The sequence below is a fragment of the Bactrocera tryoni genome, chromosome 5, assembly GCF_016617805.1.
Source record: "Bactrocera tryoni isolate S06 chromosome 5, CSIRO_BtryS06_freeze2, whole genome shotgun sequence".
Classification (NCBI taxonomy): Eukaryota; Metazoa; Arthropoda; class Insecta; order Diptera; family Tephritidae; genus Bactrocera; species Bactrocera tryoni.
The window spans coordinates 55,264,656-55,284,177 of record NC_052503.1 but is presented as its reverse complement, the minus strand read 5'-3'; the positions used below and the strand labels follow the sequence as shown (position 1 = coordinate 55,284,177).

The following is a 19,522-nucleotide window of genomic DNA, read 5'->3' as shown; positions in this document are numbered from 1 at the left end:
AGCTATATATTATATATTATAGTAATCCGATCTGCAAAATTTCTTCGAATATTACATTGTTGTCTTAGAAAATAATCTAATAATTTCGTGAATATATCTTGTCAAATGCGAAAGTTTTCCATACAAGCTCTTGATTCGGATCGTTCGGTTTTTATGACAGCTACTTATATGTTATAGCTTCTTGAAGAGAAAATGACGTACAGAAATTGACTCAGCTCAACATACTGATCATTTACTTATATACATAAGTATGTCGAAGCGGTAGTACTTGTATTTTGTGTGTCAGTGTACATGCGTATGTCGGAATGCTAATATTTTGTGGGCAACTGTATGTGCCACAGCGTCGTTTGAAGTAGGCGACGCATTGGCGGCATATATTACGGTACTATAGAATGTGAATGCGCAAATAAGCATAGTAACAGGACTAGCGAAATTGTTACTGAGTGAGGTCTGATCGTATTCTGCGAACAGAGTGAAGAGAGGCAGGAACCGTTAGCTACTTTTAGAGCAATGAAGTGGTGCGTATATAATTAGGCGCTATGTCCTCGCAGAAACAGTTCAAGAAGGGATCTTGATAGGAGCAGAACTTGCTGTGCTAGTGTATTGAAAATAAAAAGTGAAGTTATAGTGCTGTAGTAAAGTGCTAAGTGTAAAGTGGTACAACGACATGGAATCATCAACAAGCAAATCCTCTACAGAATCATCAATAAACGAAATCCCCGATACATACATATGTATGTATATACTTTATAGGGTCTCCGACGCTTCCTTCTGGGTGTTACAAACTTCGTGACAAATAATTACTCTCTATTACTTATAATACGCTTTCTCATATTCAATTAAAAATTGCAGAAAATTTAACAGTGTTGGTGAACAGCTGGAAATGCTTCGATGTGTTTGCGCAATCTGTTACCTCCGTCTTGCAGTGATCTTTCTACGGCGGCTATTTGGTTGAAGCGGAGTGGTTGATGGGGATGTTGATGATGTTGGAGATGGGATCGGAAGAGGTACAACGCTAATGGAAGGTGTTGATGGAGAATGGAGAAAGGAGTCTGACACGGTGAAGGAGGTTATTGTAGAGGTAGAAGATGGTAAAGAAAATACTCGTGGGAAGTAACTTGCTTTTTGGGCTATTCACAATGATGAAACTGGCCTAAAATATGGAAAGCAAAACTTGGTAACGTTGAATACAGGGGATACAAACTTGCTTCAATTTAATTCTATATCTTTGTTGTTGTTTCGACAAGAGAGCAGAAGCTATTGTCAAATGATCCTTCGATGTTTAAGAAAACGCTATATTGATGTCAGGTGTAATTTTCCACTAGCTCCTTCTTTCGGCAATTTCTTTTTCTCTTGGCTGAACGGTCCCCTTACTGTGTTTGCTTCTCCGCTTTGAACCTGCAACAGGCCCAATTCACATCATTGCCCCTTTAACGCCTGGATAGTGTGAAACGCAGACGAAAAAGCGGGGCCGCCCTTAGGAGCATCAAGACGTCATTCCTTGATCAACGACATCAAAAAAATGCCGCCCGGACTACGGACACAACAAACTTCAGACACATACTGATCGCCATTCACGGTGTAGCCATCAACACCTTCACCGACTCCCTATCAGTGAATGGCGTATTTGGAGTCAAACCACCACCCAAAGCACACGAAGAGTTACAGTTGTGCTGAGAATCTAGAGTGACCCTTGTGCAACTTCGCTCTGTACAACCTGAAACAGGTTGAACTACTTACTACTTATCCAGAATTGACCCAGACATACCAAATATATGTGCCGAGTGCAATGAGCCCCCGAATGATTCTATCCTCTTTGCATGCCCAATGAATCCCACTCATTTAACACTCCTCTCGCTATTCCAGGACCTCGTTGAAATAGCACTCTGCCTGGACCTACCGTTAGATGATTTCAATAAAACAATACTTGAATCTTACCACCCAAGCGGTGATCAGTTAACCGCTATAACAACAACATCTAAAAAAAAACAATATTTTCCTTGACTTCTACCAATTCACTTTATTTGTTTTGTATTTTATGCCATCCAAGTTAATCGTGATCATGTAGTATTTATAAATCAATTGGATCGAGTTTTATTTTACGGAATACACATATTTTTTTAAATTCAGATTCAAAGTTTATAATAGTCTTATTGAAATCATATTGAACGAGTTCTAATTAATATATTTGAACAATTTTTACATAATTTAATAATTCTGATGTATACATGATTTTGGTAACATTATTTTTCTTAGTTTTTTTTTTTTTTGAAAGGCCCTTTGAAGAAATCTAACTCGCCCGTCTTCTATGGGCATAATTCATCTATAGTTTTTATATAATGTGAATATTTTTTTAACAGTGGTCAATTTAATAAATGTAACACATTTATTGTTCACATTTTAATACATGTCAATTTTCCCGTTTGTGTGGTGGCACATACATTTGCCTCTCACCTCGAAAACGTTGAGTGCCCGCTCCACCGCGTTGATACGCACCCTGTTGGACTTGTTGAGATAAATGAATTGGAGCTATTGCATTGGATTTTCCTTGAAGTGATTGCTGATAAGGCAAAGAACTGTTATAATTATTCACAGGACAATGATTGCCATCGGTTATTGGCAGACAATCAGACTTTAAAACTTCTTCGTGGTTTCCATATCCAAGGTAAAATACTACACATGTTTTCTCGGACACCGCGGTTACTTCTGCTTCGTAATACTGCAAAATATAAATTTAATAATATTAACGTAAATAAATATTTTGATATATGTGAATTAATATCCATATAGAGTGATTCGTTTTTATAAATATCAACGAAAAATGTAAGTACATATAAAGATTCATATTTTGTAAATAGTTATCGACGGTTTTATTAATATTGTTGTAGATGTATGTAATAATGAGCCCTATTATGGTTATTATGGATTCAACTGCATTTTGGTTGAACTATTGGAAATTAAAACAAATTTTAATCAAATCTTCAAAAAAACTCAGTGGAAGAGTTGTCAAACCCCAACTATTTTATTATGATTTTCAACTCTGTGTCGGTGGTGCTTAGTATCAATTGTAATTGAACATACGTCCTTATACGGTAGTTTGTTTAGGAAAGTATTATTCCCAATATTACTTAACTTACCTATTGAGGTCGTGGAAAAAAATTCCGGTAATATGTAGGCTACTTCTTTCGCTTTGGAGATAGCATAGATTTGGAAATGTCGTCTAGAGGCGTTGTGTGCTTTTGACACGTCTAACGCTACTACTTGGATCGACATCTCCCATGGTGATTTTTAATTTAGGTCACGAACTATTTTGGTGTTTATGACTGTGCCCTTTCCTAAAGTAAAGATTTAACGGTTACGCAGAGATTACTTTCAACATAAAATTCGACGTTAAGTGATAAGTAAGTCCATTTATGGAAATTTACCAGTGGTGGAGTCTCCGAACTGAGACCTCTGATGCTAGGATTACTTGTAACTGCGCACGGATAGGGCGCCAAAGAAGTTTACTGTAATTGTTTTAATTTCGACCCAGATAGATTTTTATCATTGACTCGGACCACTGTCTTGTTACAGTCGAGATACGCTCCTTACGTACAGCTGCAACCGAAACCATTGGTTTTTGGAAAAGCCAAAAAAACAGCTGCTACGATGAGGAGTGACGTGTCGCAGTGGAGAAAAAACAGACTTCCTTCCTATGCTACAATCGACCACAACATGTGTGGGATGGAATAGATACCGAGAGTTGAAAAGGGAAGCGAGACGGATTTGCAAACAAAATGCGAGAATCGCAGAGCTTGATATGCTGGCCGACAGGAGCTGCTCGAAATTTCTACGAAAAGATGCTGCGACTAACAGAAGGTTTCAAGGCCGAAGCATACCCTTGTAGAACACATTGCGTTTTTCGCTTTAAATTCTGTCACAATCGTGGTTAGATGCGATGGTGCACTATTATTCATAAATCCATGAATTGTTCTTCCAAATTTCCGGCCGTTTTTGGCGGATGTTCTCACGCAAACGCGGGACTCTTTCGAGTACGGATAAATAGTACTCTTTAATGACCGTGTGTCGCTCCGGAAGAAATTCGTGACCACATATACATATTTCGAAAAAATTACAATGAGCATCAACTTAATTATGAGCGGCTTTCCATTCTGATGATTGTTAACTTGTTTGTATGTCAAACTCATAAGTCCATGACTCATCGGAAGTAAGGAGACCTGTTACGGTACTCTTTCTGAAAAAAAAACTCAGCCTTATCGGAACGAGTCGAGCAAGAACGCGTTTTATACCCAAAATATACACCAAAATCATTCGAACGGACTCGCGAGAGATGTCGAGCTCTCTTGCCACCTCTCCAACACTTCTTTGACCATTTTCAAGTACCTTATCCTTCACACTTTTAATAGTTTCATCAGTTGAAGAGGCCGAAGGTCGTCCAGAACGAGGCGATCTCTCGACCGTTTTTGAAAGCTTGGTACTACTCGTAGGCTTGTGTTTTTGATAAAACTGATTCACCGTAAGCCTTTTCCAACATTTACAACGACTCTGGATACGAAATTTGAGACAAATTTTTGGTTCGATATATTTATTTATTGTAAAAATCACAACGCATTACTGAGGTGTACCGACTGCTGTAAACAAACTGGTTGACAGATCGCGCTCATATTTGGCACAGTAATTAGGGACAGTTTTACCAACTTAGCAAAATACATTTTTTTGAAATATCATTTACCCGGGCAATTTAATTTCAATTTCCGGGTGCCTTTTTCAAAATGTATGTAATTTGGTCTTAGAAACGCACCTTCCACATTCCAACGATGCATGAATAATATTGTTTGATCATTGCTCCATAAACATTGTTTTGCTTAAGGTGTTTTCCACATCTCACGCTGAACACTTAAATTCATTACAACTTCTTTTTAAAAAATTGTCTGAAGCAAATTTAAAATGACAATTAAACAAATGAGAATCCCTGAAAAAGGAAGCTAACTTTCATAGTCATATTGTAACTCCCGATAGAATCAAACCAAATCCTCTCATAGTAAAAGGTATTAGAGCATTTCTTTGGATTAAACGTTATCGTATTTTATTCGAAATTACTCTAAAATAGCAAAACCAATGACAAATTGCTTAAGGAAATGGGCTAAAATAGAAGTAAAAAACATGATTATGTAGAGGCTTATGAGAAGCTTAAAGACTTGATAAGTGAACCAATTTTGCAACTTCATAATTTCTTAAAAAATTTGTTCTGAATACAGACGCTAGTAATTTTTCTCCCGGGGCCGTACTTTCTCAAAATGGTCGTCTTATCCTTTGTCATAGTTGGCTACTAAAACGTTCCGCCATTACTTAACTTACTTAACGACAATTTGTTTATAACAAATAAACGCTACTAAAGTCGATTATAAATTTACTTAATGAGCCAATGAATTTGTAAAATTATAATACGTTTTCTAATTATAATACAAAAATATTTTTCTTGGCTTATCTTTCTGTTATCACAACATTTTTGAGTACCACCAATCAATGCGAATATTATTTAAAGTGTGTATTTTATTTTTGTATTGTATGATTATTAGTAAAAGCACGCTCAGTTTGCTTTAAACTAAAAAAAAATAAAAATTGATCGATCCGGTACTGACTGTTACTATAGGAGCTATAAGTTTTTATCGTACGATGTGCCCAATTATTCAATAATATATGTATTTATCATATTTTATAGATTTTCGGTGAAAATTTTGAAACGATATCACATCTTAAGGTATTTAAGGTCCGAGGCTCCCATAAAGACGAAACCGCTGTGCAATGGTTCGGAGGAAAATATTATTATATTATTTACAAATGTTTGTCAATGGAAAATATAATGAATTTTCGATTTGGTTTCGATTTGATATCCCTTTTTGAAATTTAAACTTATGTTGAAGCTCACAAATATATGTATGTATATTTTTTTTATTTATGAAGTGCTTTGCTTTTAATTTTAATAATATTTTTGTAAAGTTTTATTCCGCTATCATCATTGGTTCCTAATGTATATACTCGTATTATACAGAAAAGGCATCAGATGGAATTCAAAATAGCGTTATATATAGGCGTGGTTGTGAACCGATTTCATCCATATTTCGTACATGTCATCAGGGTGTTAGGAAAATATTATATACCGAATTTCATTGAAATCGGTCTAGTAGTTCCTGAGATAAGGTTTTTGGTCCATAAGTGGGCGAGGCCACGCCCATTTTCAATTTTTAAAAAAAAGCCTGGGTGCAGCTTCCTTCTGCCATTTCTTCCGTAAAATTTAGTGTTTCTTACGTTTTTTGTTAGTCGGTTAACACGTTCGCGTTCATTTAAATTTAGCGGGTGGCTGCTAGAGAATCACTTAATTTTTCCATACAAAATTGAAGAGCGGGAATTCCCGTTTTTTTTCTACAGGTTAATTTTTTTAAATAGTCTGAACAAATTAGGGAATTCCCGCCATTACCGGAATTCCCGCATTTATTTCTCAAGAGCATTTTTATATGTGCAGAAGAAATTGCGGGAATAAGCGCGGGAATTCCCGTAATTGTTTTATTGAAGGAAACATGAATGACGGGAATTCCCGCAATTTACGCGAATGTGTTAACGCAGTTTTAGTGATTTTCAACATAACCTTTGTATGGGAGGTGGGCGTGGTTATTATCCGATTTCTTCCATTTTTGAACTGTATATGGAAATGCCTGAAGAAAACGACTCTGTAGAGTTTGGTTGACATAGCTATAGTAGTTTCCGGAGATATGTACAAAAACTTAGTAGGGCGGGGCCACGCCCACTTTTCCAAAAAAATTGCGTCCAAATATGCCCCTCCCTAATGCGATCCTTTGTGCCAAATTTCACTTTAATATCTTTATTTATGGCTTAGTTATGACACTTTATAGGTTTTCGGTTTCCGCCATTTTGTGGGCGTGGCAGTGGGCCGATTTTGCCCATCTTCGAACTTAACCTTCTTATGGAGCCAAGGAGTACGTGTACCAAGTTTCATCATGATATCTCAATTTTTACTCAAGTTACAGCTTGCACGGACGGACGGACGGACAGACAGACATCCGGATTTCGACACTACTCGTCACCCTGATCACTTTGGTATATATAACCCTATATCTGACTCTTTTAGTTTTAGGACTTACAAACAACCGTTATGTGAACAAAACTATAATACTCTCCTTAGCAACATTGTTGCGAGAGTATAACAAAACAATACAAAAGAAGACATCATTTTGACTTTATGGGTACAATTACTTTTGACAAGATGTTGTTTTTGGGTTATATACAAACATATATAATAGAATCATGTATTATTGAGAGAAAAGTGTGATATGATCGATATACTACGAACAATATGGTACAAACACCCCACGCTTTTCACAAAACAATACAAGTATTTTTCAATCAATATTACTGTTGTTACCAAATTACAGTTCGGTATCTTAATTTAGTGCTTACAACCATACATACATGCGAATCTAATAAAATGCAACATGTTGCCAGAGTACAGTTATAAAACTTACCCGTCCATCATCCCAGTATTTGGCAAAACAGAGATCTCCAATTTTCCAGTGCCAGCCGTCACCTTGTACCATTCCAAAATGACTTGGAATGGGTGCTACAGTTGATTCCGTCGGTGGGGTTGGTAGCGAATAGTCACTTGTAGGAGAAACATACGAATTCATTTGAAACGGTGCTTGTAAACGGGACGACGAAGGTTGCTGTTGCAGTTGAGCATATAAAGCTGACTTTGATGAAACTAGGCCTTGGCTCTTTAACAAGGTCATAGCAAATTCATTAGTTTTTTTGTTTTGAAAACCAATAATTTTACTTGTGTCGTAAGAATAACCGTCATTAGCTTGCGCAGAGCTTTCTATTTGATTAGTTTGCTGACTCGGTCCGATATTTAGGGGAGTGTTCGGTGATATTTGCAAGTTAGAGCAAGCTTCCCCAGTTGTGTTACCGGGACTACGACCGAGATCAGAGATTTTCAATTTGGAGGTGTCTTCAATTAATTTATTTATTTGGCTGGTATTACTGCTGTTCGAATTTACTCTGGCAGTACTTTTAGTTGCACTACTATTTTTACTATCAGTATTATTATTTTGATGTTGATTGCTATTTTCACGTTTATTGGCAAGTCGGCTTCTGTTTTCATTGTTTCCGCCAATATATTCTGCTCCTCCATGATTTCTCTGCTGTTGTTGTTTTTCGTTTCCTCGCTTGTTTGCATAATTACTAATTTCAGTTTCTGGTAAATCTCCATTTGAAGTATTAGAATTTTTTCCTCGTTCATACGATACCCGGTTATTACGACCTTGGTTTGTATTTATATTTGAGAGGCAACCAGAAGAACGAATATTCTCGTTATTACGATCATTTCCAGATTCTTTAAAAGGATTAAAAGTCGGGGTATTCTTCAATCTTTCATTAAAACTACGTCCTCCCCTAGTATTGATATTACCGCGATCAGTTCTCTGACGTACATTTACTTGTCCAGTGGAGCGGTTAGCGGCAAAACTGCTAGACATCGTATTTTCAAACCTTGCATGCAATGTGTTAGAATTAGTCTGAACATTGCTTTCAGTTATTTTCTTTTCAGTACCACTAGGTTTGTATGCTTCTTTCTTATTTTTTTCAAATTTATTTGACTTTGTTGGCTCGTCAGGGATATTTGTAGTAAATGTTGAATTGACTGGATTGCTATTCGATCCAGCATCTACTGGTAATTTATCAGTCAAAAAATCAAAGAGGGATACATTTCCGGCTGGTTTCGCTACATTAGCATCCTCTTTTGCTAATGGCCCTCCTCGTTTTCCAGGTCCCATTTCTCGTGTTGGGACTCCTCGATTATTCTTCGATGATATAAATGTACCAGCTTGCGTATTTCTGAAATTTCCACTTTCATTCCCATTTTCTTCCGCTCTTTTGACTTCTCCTCGACGTTTTAAGTTATAAAGGGCACGTTCCAAATTATTATTAGTGGTACGCAAAACCTGTTTCGCATCTTCTTCACTAAAACCTTTTTCAAGTATTTTTTTAACATTATGATCCAGCATTTGTTGTCCGCCCCCGCCAAAGATCTAGAAAATGTATTAAAAAATTTAGTACGAACATACCGTATACATATGCATTTGCTTAGAAAATATTATTTTTAATTAATTTTTCGAGTTTTTTTTTAAGAATGTAATATATACCTTTTTCGATCCCGTTTTACTTGCTTCTGCTATTGCTTCGTTACGCATGGCATTAAACTCCTCGTTCTCTTTTGTTTCTTTCCCATCTGATCCTGCAGCTTGTAAACTTTTAAAGTTACGCTCATTTGATAGTGAATTTTCTAGTTTTTTTCCAAACGGTATCCATGGTGGTGGACCATTAGCTCCGCTCATTCTACGTCCGCTTTTGGCATATTTTAACATAGTACGTGCCAGTTCCCATTTTTCCACCAGTGCCTCAACACGACCACCTAAAACCTGTAGTTCTGAAGAACGTAGGATTAAAAAATTTTGCATTAAGTTAAGTCGTTCGGAACGAAAATAAATTTTTGTTCCCGGTGGTAAGTTCATATTCAATGTCGAAATATTTTCTAGTTCTAAGGCATGAATCGTGGTTTGACCATCAGTCAGTTCCAATTGTAAAAATCTTGGAGAGGTTTTGGATTCTTCGTTTGATTTTGGCGCAGATATATTTCTTGTTTTTTGCAATTGGAGAACAATTCGACCAGGAATACTGTTGTCTTTTTTTATTGGAAGAGCGCCGCCACCGATTTCTCGTAAATCCATCTGTCAGACACAAAACGTTACTCTATTCAATAACCATATCTTTCATATTTAGATAACTGCCCCTTACATTCATTATGACAGAAATTACTTTTCGAACATCATTGACTTCCGTACCATCTCCATTGGAGGCTGCAGCAATAACTTTTTTAATCCCTTCATCAGTTATGTACCTATATTTCAAACATTTACAAAATATTTTGGATTTCAACGTTTAGCATATTTACCAGCCCTGCTCCAATAACTTTTTACCCAACTCCATTTTTTAGCAATGAAAATCTGCAAATCCTTAAAAGTTGTTGAAAATACACACTAAAGAAATACAACCGAAAATGTAATGGTGTAATAATAGATTTCACACCATATACAAGTGTTGAGTAAAAGCGGCAACTCTTTATTACAGTGTCGTACTTATATATTAGTTTAGTTCTTTTGAATTGGTTCTTCAACTCAATGGACGCAATCAAAATCAAACTCAATGGGCGGAATCAGAACGGCTTAAGCTTAATTTATAGCTTCTGATTGGCAGAGAAGGAGAGGGCAAAGGAGAAAAAATCTTGCAGTTATGTGGAGAAATCCATGAATTATTTTGTTTTTACAACTAAGCAATAAAAATATGTGATGGAAAATATTTGTTGAATAAATTTTTTTTACAACTAAGCAATAAAAATATGTGATGGAATATATTTGTTTTCATTTAAAAATTGATATGGTAACCCAGACCCTTTTTTTTCAACTGTCAAAGTTCCAATTGTTTGTACTGAGTAATTTTTAACATAATTTAATAGATTTTTGTATTAGTTATATCAATTAATCTATAAAATTTTAAACACAGTACCATAAAATTAGTATAAAAAAAATCAATACTTGATGTTCGTCAGCTTGTTGATTTTAAATATGGCAATATCAACGAATGAGGGAATTTGAAAGAAGTCGCCTTCCAAATGTCAATTTTTGTTTGAGCGGTCACAAATCAAACAAACCTTTTGTTATCAAGAAATGTCATGTTCAGTTAATATTTTCCACAAAATTTTATTTATAAGCAAAATGTGATTTATTGTTTACAAAACTAACGAATTGAAAACTTTGCTGATTAAACTTAACGTAAATTCATTAAAATACGGGGGAAAATAGTGTGAGAAGCGCGAAGTACCAAATAAAAGTGAAATTAAGTGAGAAAAAAGTATAGTGTAAAGATGGAACAGGTCGATTCTGCTGAACTGCATCTAGGCAGGATACGAGATGTAAAAGACCTGGGTGTTCTTAATGACGAAGCGCGCGATGTTGTGAAGGAAGAGGTGATTTTGGAAAGTTCTGGTCACCAGGTAATTATAATAAACTGGTGTTAGGGCTGGCGGCGTGGCGTTCTGAGCACAAGTTTGCGCGCAGCCCCTTCCCGCGCTCACAGCTTTTACACCCCTTTCCCTTGCGTACAACCTTCTGTCTTCAACAGCGCAATTGATGTGTACACAATTTTTTCTTTTTTTCTCGTTTGCTTCTGCATTTATAACTATACGTTTTAACAATTGGAAAAATTAAAAGCTGGATACTAAAGTGCGAATGGTGACCTCTAATGAGAATAGCGGCGGCAGTGGAGGTGTGGTCTCTGTACCGGTGTCCCTGCCAATAGGCTCTATGATCACAGGAGCATCATTTAATGTGATCACACCGGACCAATTACCGCATTTTAAGCAAATGCTTTGTGTCGATAACGGTTATATATCGAGCAGCCCTGTCGTAGGCAGTATGGGGGGAGATTTGAAGACAATTGTCATCCAGCAAACGACCGGAGGCGGTGGTGGAGTGGGAATCAATCACGACGGTTCTGGCAGTAATAACAGTCATGATAGTACAGCAACCAGTGAACACCCTGCTCAGGGTGCTGGTTCAGGCTGTGGGTCAGGGACAGGAGTGAATTGGGCTGAAACAACCCATATGGAAGTTTTTCCAATTCGTTGCAAGACAACCAGCGCTGATTTGTACCGTAGTAAGTTAGGATCTGGAGGTCGTGGACGTTGTGTCAAATATAAGGATAAATGGTATACGCCCAGCGAATTTGAAAATGTTTGTGGACGTGGGTCGAGTAAAGATTGGAAGAGATCCATTAAATATGGTGGAAAATCTCTGCAATCCTTAATAGATGATGGAATTTTGACACCACACGCTACAAACTGCAGCTGCACCGTTTGTTGCGATGATGAAGCTGGTGAGTAAACAACTATAAAATTAAATTTAAATCATTAATATAGGGCCGCTTTCTCAATGTTTGATTAGCAGCCAACTGTCACTTAAGTTCTGGTTAATGTAAACAAGACACCTTCTTTCGGGAAAGAACTTAGCTGACAGATGGCTGCTGACCAGACATTGAGAAAACGTTTCTAGACTTCTATAATTCTTTATTTACCTTATAACAAATAATTTAGCGTTTGTGTCATATCATGTTTATACAAGTTTAATTATATAACAGAAATATAAATTTATATAAGTTTCTTAAAAGCAGCAAGTTAATAAATCCAAAACATTTTATTATAATAATTGTATATATATAACTCCAGCAAACAAAAAATAAATGTTAATTTATATTTAGTTTTAAAATATTGCAAACTTTGTTTCGAAACTAAAATAAACATATGTAAAGTGATCCATCCATATATAATTTATATAGTATACACAGTGGTGGACTTATAATTAGAAACGATGTGTTAAAAGAAATCAAAACGCTGCATGCTTTTTATAAGACTCGCACTGTAAATTATATTTACCGTTATTCATAATGTATGCGTTGAACGGCGTTACTAAATAAGCACGTGCCTATTTGCTGATTGATTATTAAAAATTAAAATTATGCCCCGGTGTGTGTTTCTTGGCTGGCTACGTAATTTGAACGCTGAAGCTTTTCTTTATATTCTAGGATTTCCTTAAATTTGAGCCGCTTGTTTCAAGACCGATGCCCACTCGCAGCTGCACCTCTGGTGAACAGACGCTGCAATTAGAATTCAGTAAACCAAATATGTCGGAGTTGCTCCGCTAAAGCTTCCGCTTTTAGCCGTGACTTGACAGGTTAAGAATTGGTTATAGCCCTACGACTGTAACTGCTTACCCAGAAGCATGACTATAGTTATACCCCAATGCATTAATTATAAGAATGGGAACAAAGTAATGCACTCCAAAAATGAGGGAGAAATTGTCAATGTCGGCTATCGCACAAATGTTCGCCGTGCACTTGTGAAATAAAAGCTGAAGTTGGACATCAAATTAATAAAGAAATGTCAACTCGGATGATAGGGAGGCGCTTAGAAGATGTGGGTGATGCTCCCAACCCAATTGAAGACTTATGCGTAAATGTAATACGAGATTTTAGGATCAAAAAACCGCGGAATAGAGACAAGTTGTTTCAAATGTTTCAAAAAAGTTGGAACAGCGAATCAGAGCAAACCTGCCAATATTTAATTCAAAGTTTGCCGCGAAGCTTGGACAATGGTTAAAAATATTAAAAATTCAATCCATATTGTTCAATTTGAATTTGTGTTTAGCTCATTTCCTTAAAAATATAATTAATGTTGTTTTTTTTATGTAAAATTCAAATAAAAGGTGTTACATCGTTTATCCCAAGTAATAGTTTTAATGTGGCAATATTATTTTTTAATGAATTAAGAAAATTATATACTGCAAAGTCGTTTCTAATTAAAAGACCAACACCGCCATAGAATCAAAAATTGTTTTTACTTACAACAAAATTTTACCAATGTACAACAGGAGTAAACAATTAAAACACTTAAAAGTAGTGATGATTTTTATTACTAAGCAATCACCAATTCTTTGTCGTTTGATTGTAATATATAAAATTATTCATTGAATATCTTTCTTTCTAAGCATACATATATAGTTCAGATATTCTAATATTATATATATTTTTGTAGCATCTGGTCCTGTTCGTTTATTTACTCCTTATAAACGTCGGAAGCGAAACCAAACCGATCTTGATGTTGATGCAGTACCGAAGCGAAAGCGCAATAACAACCCGAATAACAGTAATAATAACGTCGAACCGCCACCGACTGCAACTGTGGTTGATGAAAATATCTTCTTAACTGCTGAAGATAATATCACATCAAAAGACGAACCCTGGCCTACATTAAATGACAGCCTTGATACATCGACCGAACTGGTTGATCAAACTCAAATTAATCCCTATGATCGTGAAACATACGTAGTCAATATAAATGACACTAGTTCCATTGCTTTGTTGGATAATAGTCAAGCAATGAAAAATCTGGAGAATGTCTATTGCACAATGGTGAAGGCCACAAATGATTTCAAACGTATTCTGACCGATTTAAAGAATTCATATGATCGAAAGATTGAAATTCTTCAAAAGGAGCGGGATGCAGCGGTGGCCGCCATGCGAAACCTTGAAGATCCAAATATTTCTGGTTCATTGCATGGAAATGAAATAATATCGGCAAAGAAGGTAATTGTTTTTGTACCGAGCATACTAGTAAATCAATTTAAATTTGATTTAGTAATGTACATATACGTTTAATCCAAAACACAACTAACAACAATACAAGTTAAACTAAAATATGTTGGGTTTGTTCGTTTCACTAATATATGTAATCAACTATTACGACATAAATACATACAAAGTAGATATGCATACTCTGATCCTGCCTATATATTTGCAAACAAGACGTTCTGTTATGACATATTTCGAGAATTACAATGTCAAAATTTAAAGCGCTGAGTAATATTGACATGCCTCTCAATAAAGAAAAAAAAGAAAAAAATGGGTGAACGTTATTGCAAAGGCAAAAGAAGATTTCTACTTTGAAAAATTGCTTGTGCACCAATTATGTGAAAGTATTTTTTCTCCGTTTAGACCAATTTTGTCTTCATAAAAATCGTTATCGATCGCAAATAATTTTGAAAACTCTTTTTTACTCCATTGTCGAAGACACACTATGAAAGTTTACTTTTCACAATCAATTATCGAAAGAAGAAAATGTAGTTTTATGAATAACATATGAAATTATTTTTTTTTTTTAATAAAAAGACGCTTTTCTCCACATCTGGCGAAAACTCAAACATATTTATAGAATAATTTTTGATATAATTTTCAGAATTCTTGTAAAAAATGTTTTATTTTTTCTTCATTTCTTCTTCAATCGACATCAGTTGAATCAGTTAAAAATTATTGTTTGCCACAAATGAAAACCTTGGTTCAATATCAAATAAACCGTTCATATCATGTTTCTGAATAATGAATTTTCGTAATTTTTTTCTTTTTATTTTAAAATTATATTTACGTTTACTATTAATTTACAATTTTATATACCAAAATATGTTTTTGAATAATATACTAACTAAACGTAAATTTTATAATTTAGTGTGCTAATTGCAACAGAGAAGCTTTAGCCGAGTGCTCGCTTTGTCGAAAGACTCCATATTGCTCTGAATTCTGTCAACGAAAAGATTGGAACGCTCATCAAGTGGAATGTACAAGGAATCCTGCTCAGACAACAACTCAACAAATTATGCTGCTGGTGGATGAGCAGTCCTAAGCGAATTGTACATAATAAAGTATACATATTTTAATTCTTTATACATCTGAAAATGATAAAAGAATTTAATAACTGAAAACCGGATAATGCAAAAGCTAATTAAATACAAACAAAATAAGAAATTTATTTAAACTACAACACGAAGTAATGTGAAAGCCAACATCCAAAAAGGGGAAAATACAACAAAAACAAACAATTAAAACAAAAAAAATTGCATAATACATATTCGTCTATGTATACATTTTCATTAGTTTTTAAGCACATAGTTAAACTTTTAACATTTTATTATTTTATGGATAAAACTGCCGTTACAACATCTAATAAAGATTTCAAAATCAAATTCGTAAACATAAGTGTAGTGAAAAAACAAAAACAAAATAATAATAATGTGTTTTGTTCATGGCACTTGAAATCTTTAAATTTGGGTGTGTAATGGTTAAAATGATTAAATTGGAAATAAATACCCTAGACGCGATTTTGTATTATAAATTTTTGGGTATAAGTACATAGATACCGGTAAGTAGTAAATAATGCTGAAAGTTTTGTATATAGCTAGCATATTGACATTTGAATTTTTACTTGCCACTTTGAAACACCCTTTATTACTTGAAAACAATTTCTAAAAGGTACGTACATTTGTATATGCTTATAAATGGTCGAAGAAGTAATTCGTATATCAACTCTTGTTTCAGGTTAAAAAGTATTGCAAGAGAAAGATGTCGAATGTGCCAACCAATTTTAACGACAATACCGTTAACAAAATAGAAAATGGGATTTTCACAATGTAAAGTTAAAATTTTACGCGAAGAATTGTCCAGATTCATGAATTTTTTCAAATTTTTGCTGTATGTATATAATTAAGAAAATACTAATTTTGAAAAAATTGTGTTCATTATTGAAATATCAAATATTTTACGATAGCATATAACAAATACATGCCACAGAAATTTTTCCTCAACATCTCATTATTTTTATTTATAACTATAAATATCGGTTATTTAAAAAATTGTATTTGTTTACAGAGATTTATCAAAAAGTTCATTGTATCAAAATCAATGTACATCTAAAAAAAAGTTATAGAGTGTTTATCAAGAAATTAACTAGACGTAATTTTGATTCGAAACTGAAAACTCGTTTTTCTCGAAATTTCTTTCAAAAATTTATGATTTCTGAAATTAAGATATAAATTTACGCAGAAAAATGTAGATTTTGAACAAATTTATGTGCTATGTGGTTAAATTTGAGAATTCTGACGTTGATTATTAGATTTATCGCACTTGTAGCTTCAACATAATTATTGTATGAAAACTAAGAATAATCCGAAAGTTGCAAAACACTCACACTTTTCTACACCACAAACTCACTTTTCGATCTTGAATTCCGTCTGATATCAATTTTTCCATTCAGTTAAGGGGGTACTCCACTTTTTAGGAAATTTTTTTGTATGCGACAACAAAATTCAATCATTTTAATTTTTTAATATATTTTTATTTGTATTTTGAAATGTACAAAAAAAAAAATTTCGTTATTTACATTTTTGTTATATTTTTTTTTTTAAATCAAAGTAGTCCCCACAAAAAAAAATAGTTCACTGGTCATGGTGATAGCGGCTGTTCATGTTGTCTGAAATAAATAAATGGATTATTATTCAGTAGTTCTGCGGCTATCGTCCCTACCAAATAATAGGTTGTCAAAAAAGTCTTGAGTATTTTCGCTAGTTGGCGCTGAAAGCGCGTAGTTCTAGTTTAATTCGTCGCATCGGGTCATGCTATACCTTTTTGGAAAGCTCATTTCACGCGCTAACACATGTTTGACTGCTTGTCGTTTTTTTTTTAAGTCGTTCGTGAGTTATAGCGTCGCAAACGTGGAGCAAAATAAAGAGAAAATACGGCATATTTTACAGTACTGCTACGATAAAGGCAAAAATGCATCTCAAGCTGCCAATAAAATTTGTGCAGTTTATGGACCCGATACAGTTTCCATTTCCACCGCACAACGATGGTTTCAACGTTTTCGTTCTGGTGTAGAGGTGGTCGAAGATGCGCCACGCTCCGGAAGGCCTGTCGTCGAAAATTGCGATAAAATCGTTGAATTGGTCGAAAGAGACCGGCATAGTAGCAGCCGTAGCATCGGTCAAGAGCTGGGCATGAGTCATCAAAAATTCAATTCAATTTCATTAAAAAAAATTCAATAAAAGTACCGCAAGACTTTTTTGACAGCCCATTATAATCAATTTCATTAAAAAAAAATGTCGAACTTCAAAAAAAAGTCACGAAAATCTTGTTTTTTTCGTTAAAAATCGTTAAAAAAAATGAAAATATTTTCAAAAATAAACAGTTCTGGTAGGGACGATAACTATAAATGAGTAGAAGAACATATGTAAATTTTAAAGCAATCGGTTGAATACTTTTTTTAAGACCATGACAGTTTCAGAAAATGATGATTCGAGAAAAATGCGTTTAGAAACGTAGCAGCTGCAGACTTGTCATGGTGCCTGGTAGACAGTCGCTTACGACCATTGTATAACCCTACAGGTTTATATAGGTTTATACAATGCTTAGGACACGTCGGCGACTATGAGCAGTAACTTATCAAATACTATGAATTTCGGTCTGAATTTTTCACAGCATGTTTTCAATAGGTTTTGCTGTCAAAATATAAAAAAAAAGTCGATTTTTCGAAGTGTTTACATGACAATACCCCCTTGATACAATTGATCACATACATACGTATGTAGTTTTGCAAACAAATGTCATTTCAAAAAATATATGTGTAAATCTAACTTTTTCTGTTACTATTTCTAATACTCGTATAAGGTTGCGTTGATAGCCCAAAAACAACAATTTGTCCAAAGTAATTCGATCCATAATGTCAAAATTAGCCGTTTCCTTTTATATTGTTTTGTTTTTATGATTCAAAAATAAATGACGATTAATACATTTTTTAAATAACTAGAGAAACCAATTACAGATATACAAGTACTATTCAAATATGTATGTATTTGTTTCAAGCGAATTACTTCTTTCCAAGTAACACTTTTTCTTTTTTAACAAATAATTCTATAAAACAATTTATTAAACTGCAATTTTTAAATATTTCACTCTAATAGAGGTGATAGATATATAGTTACATATATTTCTTAATTCATTAATGCTTAACTTACTTGCTCAAGGATAAATCTTGTTTACGGTGTGATAATCGGTGAATTGCAGTTCATACCCTGACCTTTTTATATTACATTGAGAAATGGGAGAAATCAGACTACAATCACGCTATATGAATATTTTACGTGGAATGAGATTCTTCCACTTCGAGGTTCCATACTTTTTAAAGAAAAAACGCAGACATCAAATTTAATGGGAACTGTTTATTATCATTCGAAGGAATATTCTTTGGCATTTATTTCTTGAAGACTATCCCTTTCAAATGACGGAGACGTGTCAGATGATCCATCCGTTGAGTCAAATTTTCGATGACTCGTTCGAGCATTTCGACTGGTAATGGGCGAATGACATACAGATGTTTTGCTTCAAGACCTGAATCGAAGTGGGATTGTCAGCATAGACTTTAGACCTTAAATATCCCCACAGGAAAAAATCTAACACACGATCTTGGTGGCAAATCGACCGGCCCAAAATGAGAAACTATCTGCTCGCCAAAGTGTTCTCTCAATAAATCTATTCAACGTAACCGTCATCGCTGGCATCATTTTTGAAGAAATATGGAGCGATGATTCCACCGGCGCACAAACCACACCAAACGTTGTTTTTTCTGGATGAAATGGCAGTTAAAGTTGAATGATTTATAAACATAGTTTAGGCTTAACTCTTTCCATGATGAGATGCCAAACAATACTAAACAAAAGTAACATGACAACTTGCCATGACTGACGCCTGATCTGTCAAAAAAAGTTATTGAAATAGAGCCTCTACTTGTTAAATCAAAACTTAAAAAGTATCATAAAGCTAAGTCACCTCATGTTCAAAAATTGTGTAAATCGCACCATAATAGTACTTCTAATCTAAAATACCGTGTTTTTATAAACATTAAATACTTCTAATCTAAAATGACGTGTTTCCATTCACGTTACATACACGTATTCATAATTGCTGAATTATGAGGATGCATTGTCACTCCCTCCTACAGGTATGGACATTCCTTCGT

General features: G+C 34.6%; 2 protein-coding genes across 2 annotated transcripts; one reads left to right on the top strand and one right to left on the bottom strand.

Annotated features, from left to right (window-relative positions):
* Nucleotides 1-1,994: 1,994 nt before the first annotated feature.
* LOC120777395 (tudor domain-containing protein 3) lies at nt 1,995-10,131 on the bottom strand. The gene is made up of 5 exons (XM_040108691.1): nt 10,025-10,131; nt 9,868-9,970; nt 9,216-9,800; nt 7,542-9,101; nt 1,995-2,719 (listed from the first exon to the last, which is right to left on the bottom strand). Exons 1-5 carry the CDS (start codon nt 10,057-10,059, stop codon nt 2,411-2,413), a joined length of 2,592 nt encoding a protein of 863 aa, XP_039964625.1. The 5' UTR covers nt 10,060-10,131; the 3' UTR covers nt 1,995-2,410.
* A 646-nt stretch (nt 10,132-10,777) lies between these two features.
* LOC120778063 (deformed epidermal autoregulatory factor 1) lies at nt 10,778-15,833 on the top strand. Its single transcript, XM_040109746.1, has 4 exons — nt 10,778-11,122; nt 11,340-12,003; nt 13,718-14,268; nt 15,185-15,833. The coding sequence occupies exons 1-4, from the start codon at nt 10,994-10,996 to the stop codon at nt 15,356-15,358; spliced, it is 1,518 nt and encodes a 505-aa protein (XP_039965680.1). The 5' UTR covers nt 10,778-10,993; the 3' UTR covers nt 15,359-15,833.
* The last annotated feature ends 3,689 nt before the right edge of the window (nt 15,834-19,522 follow it).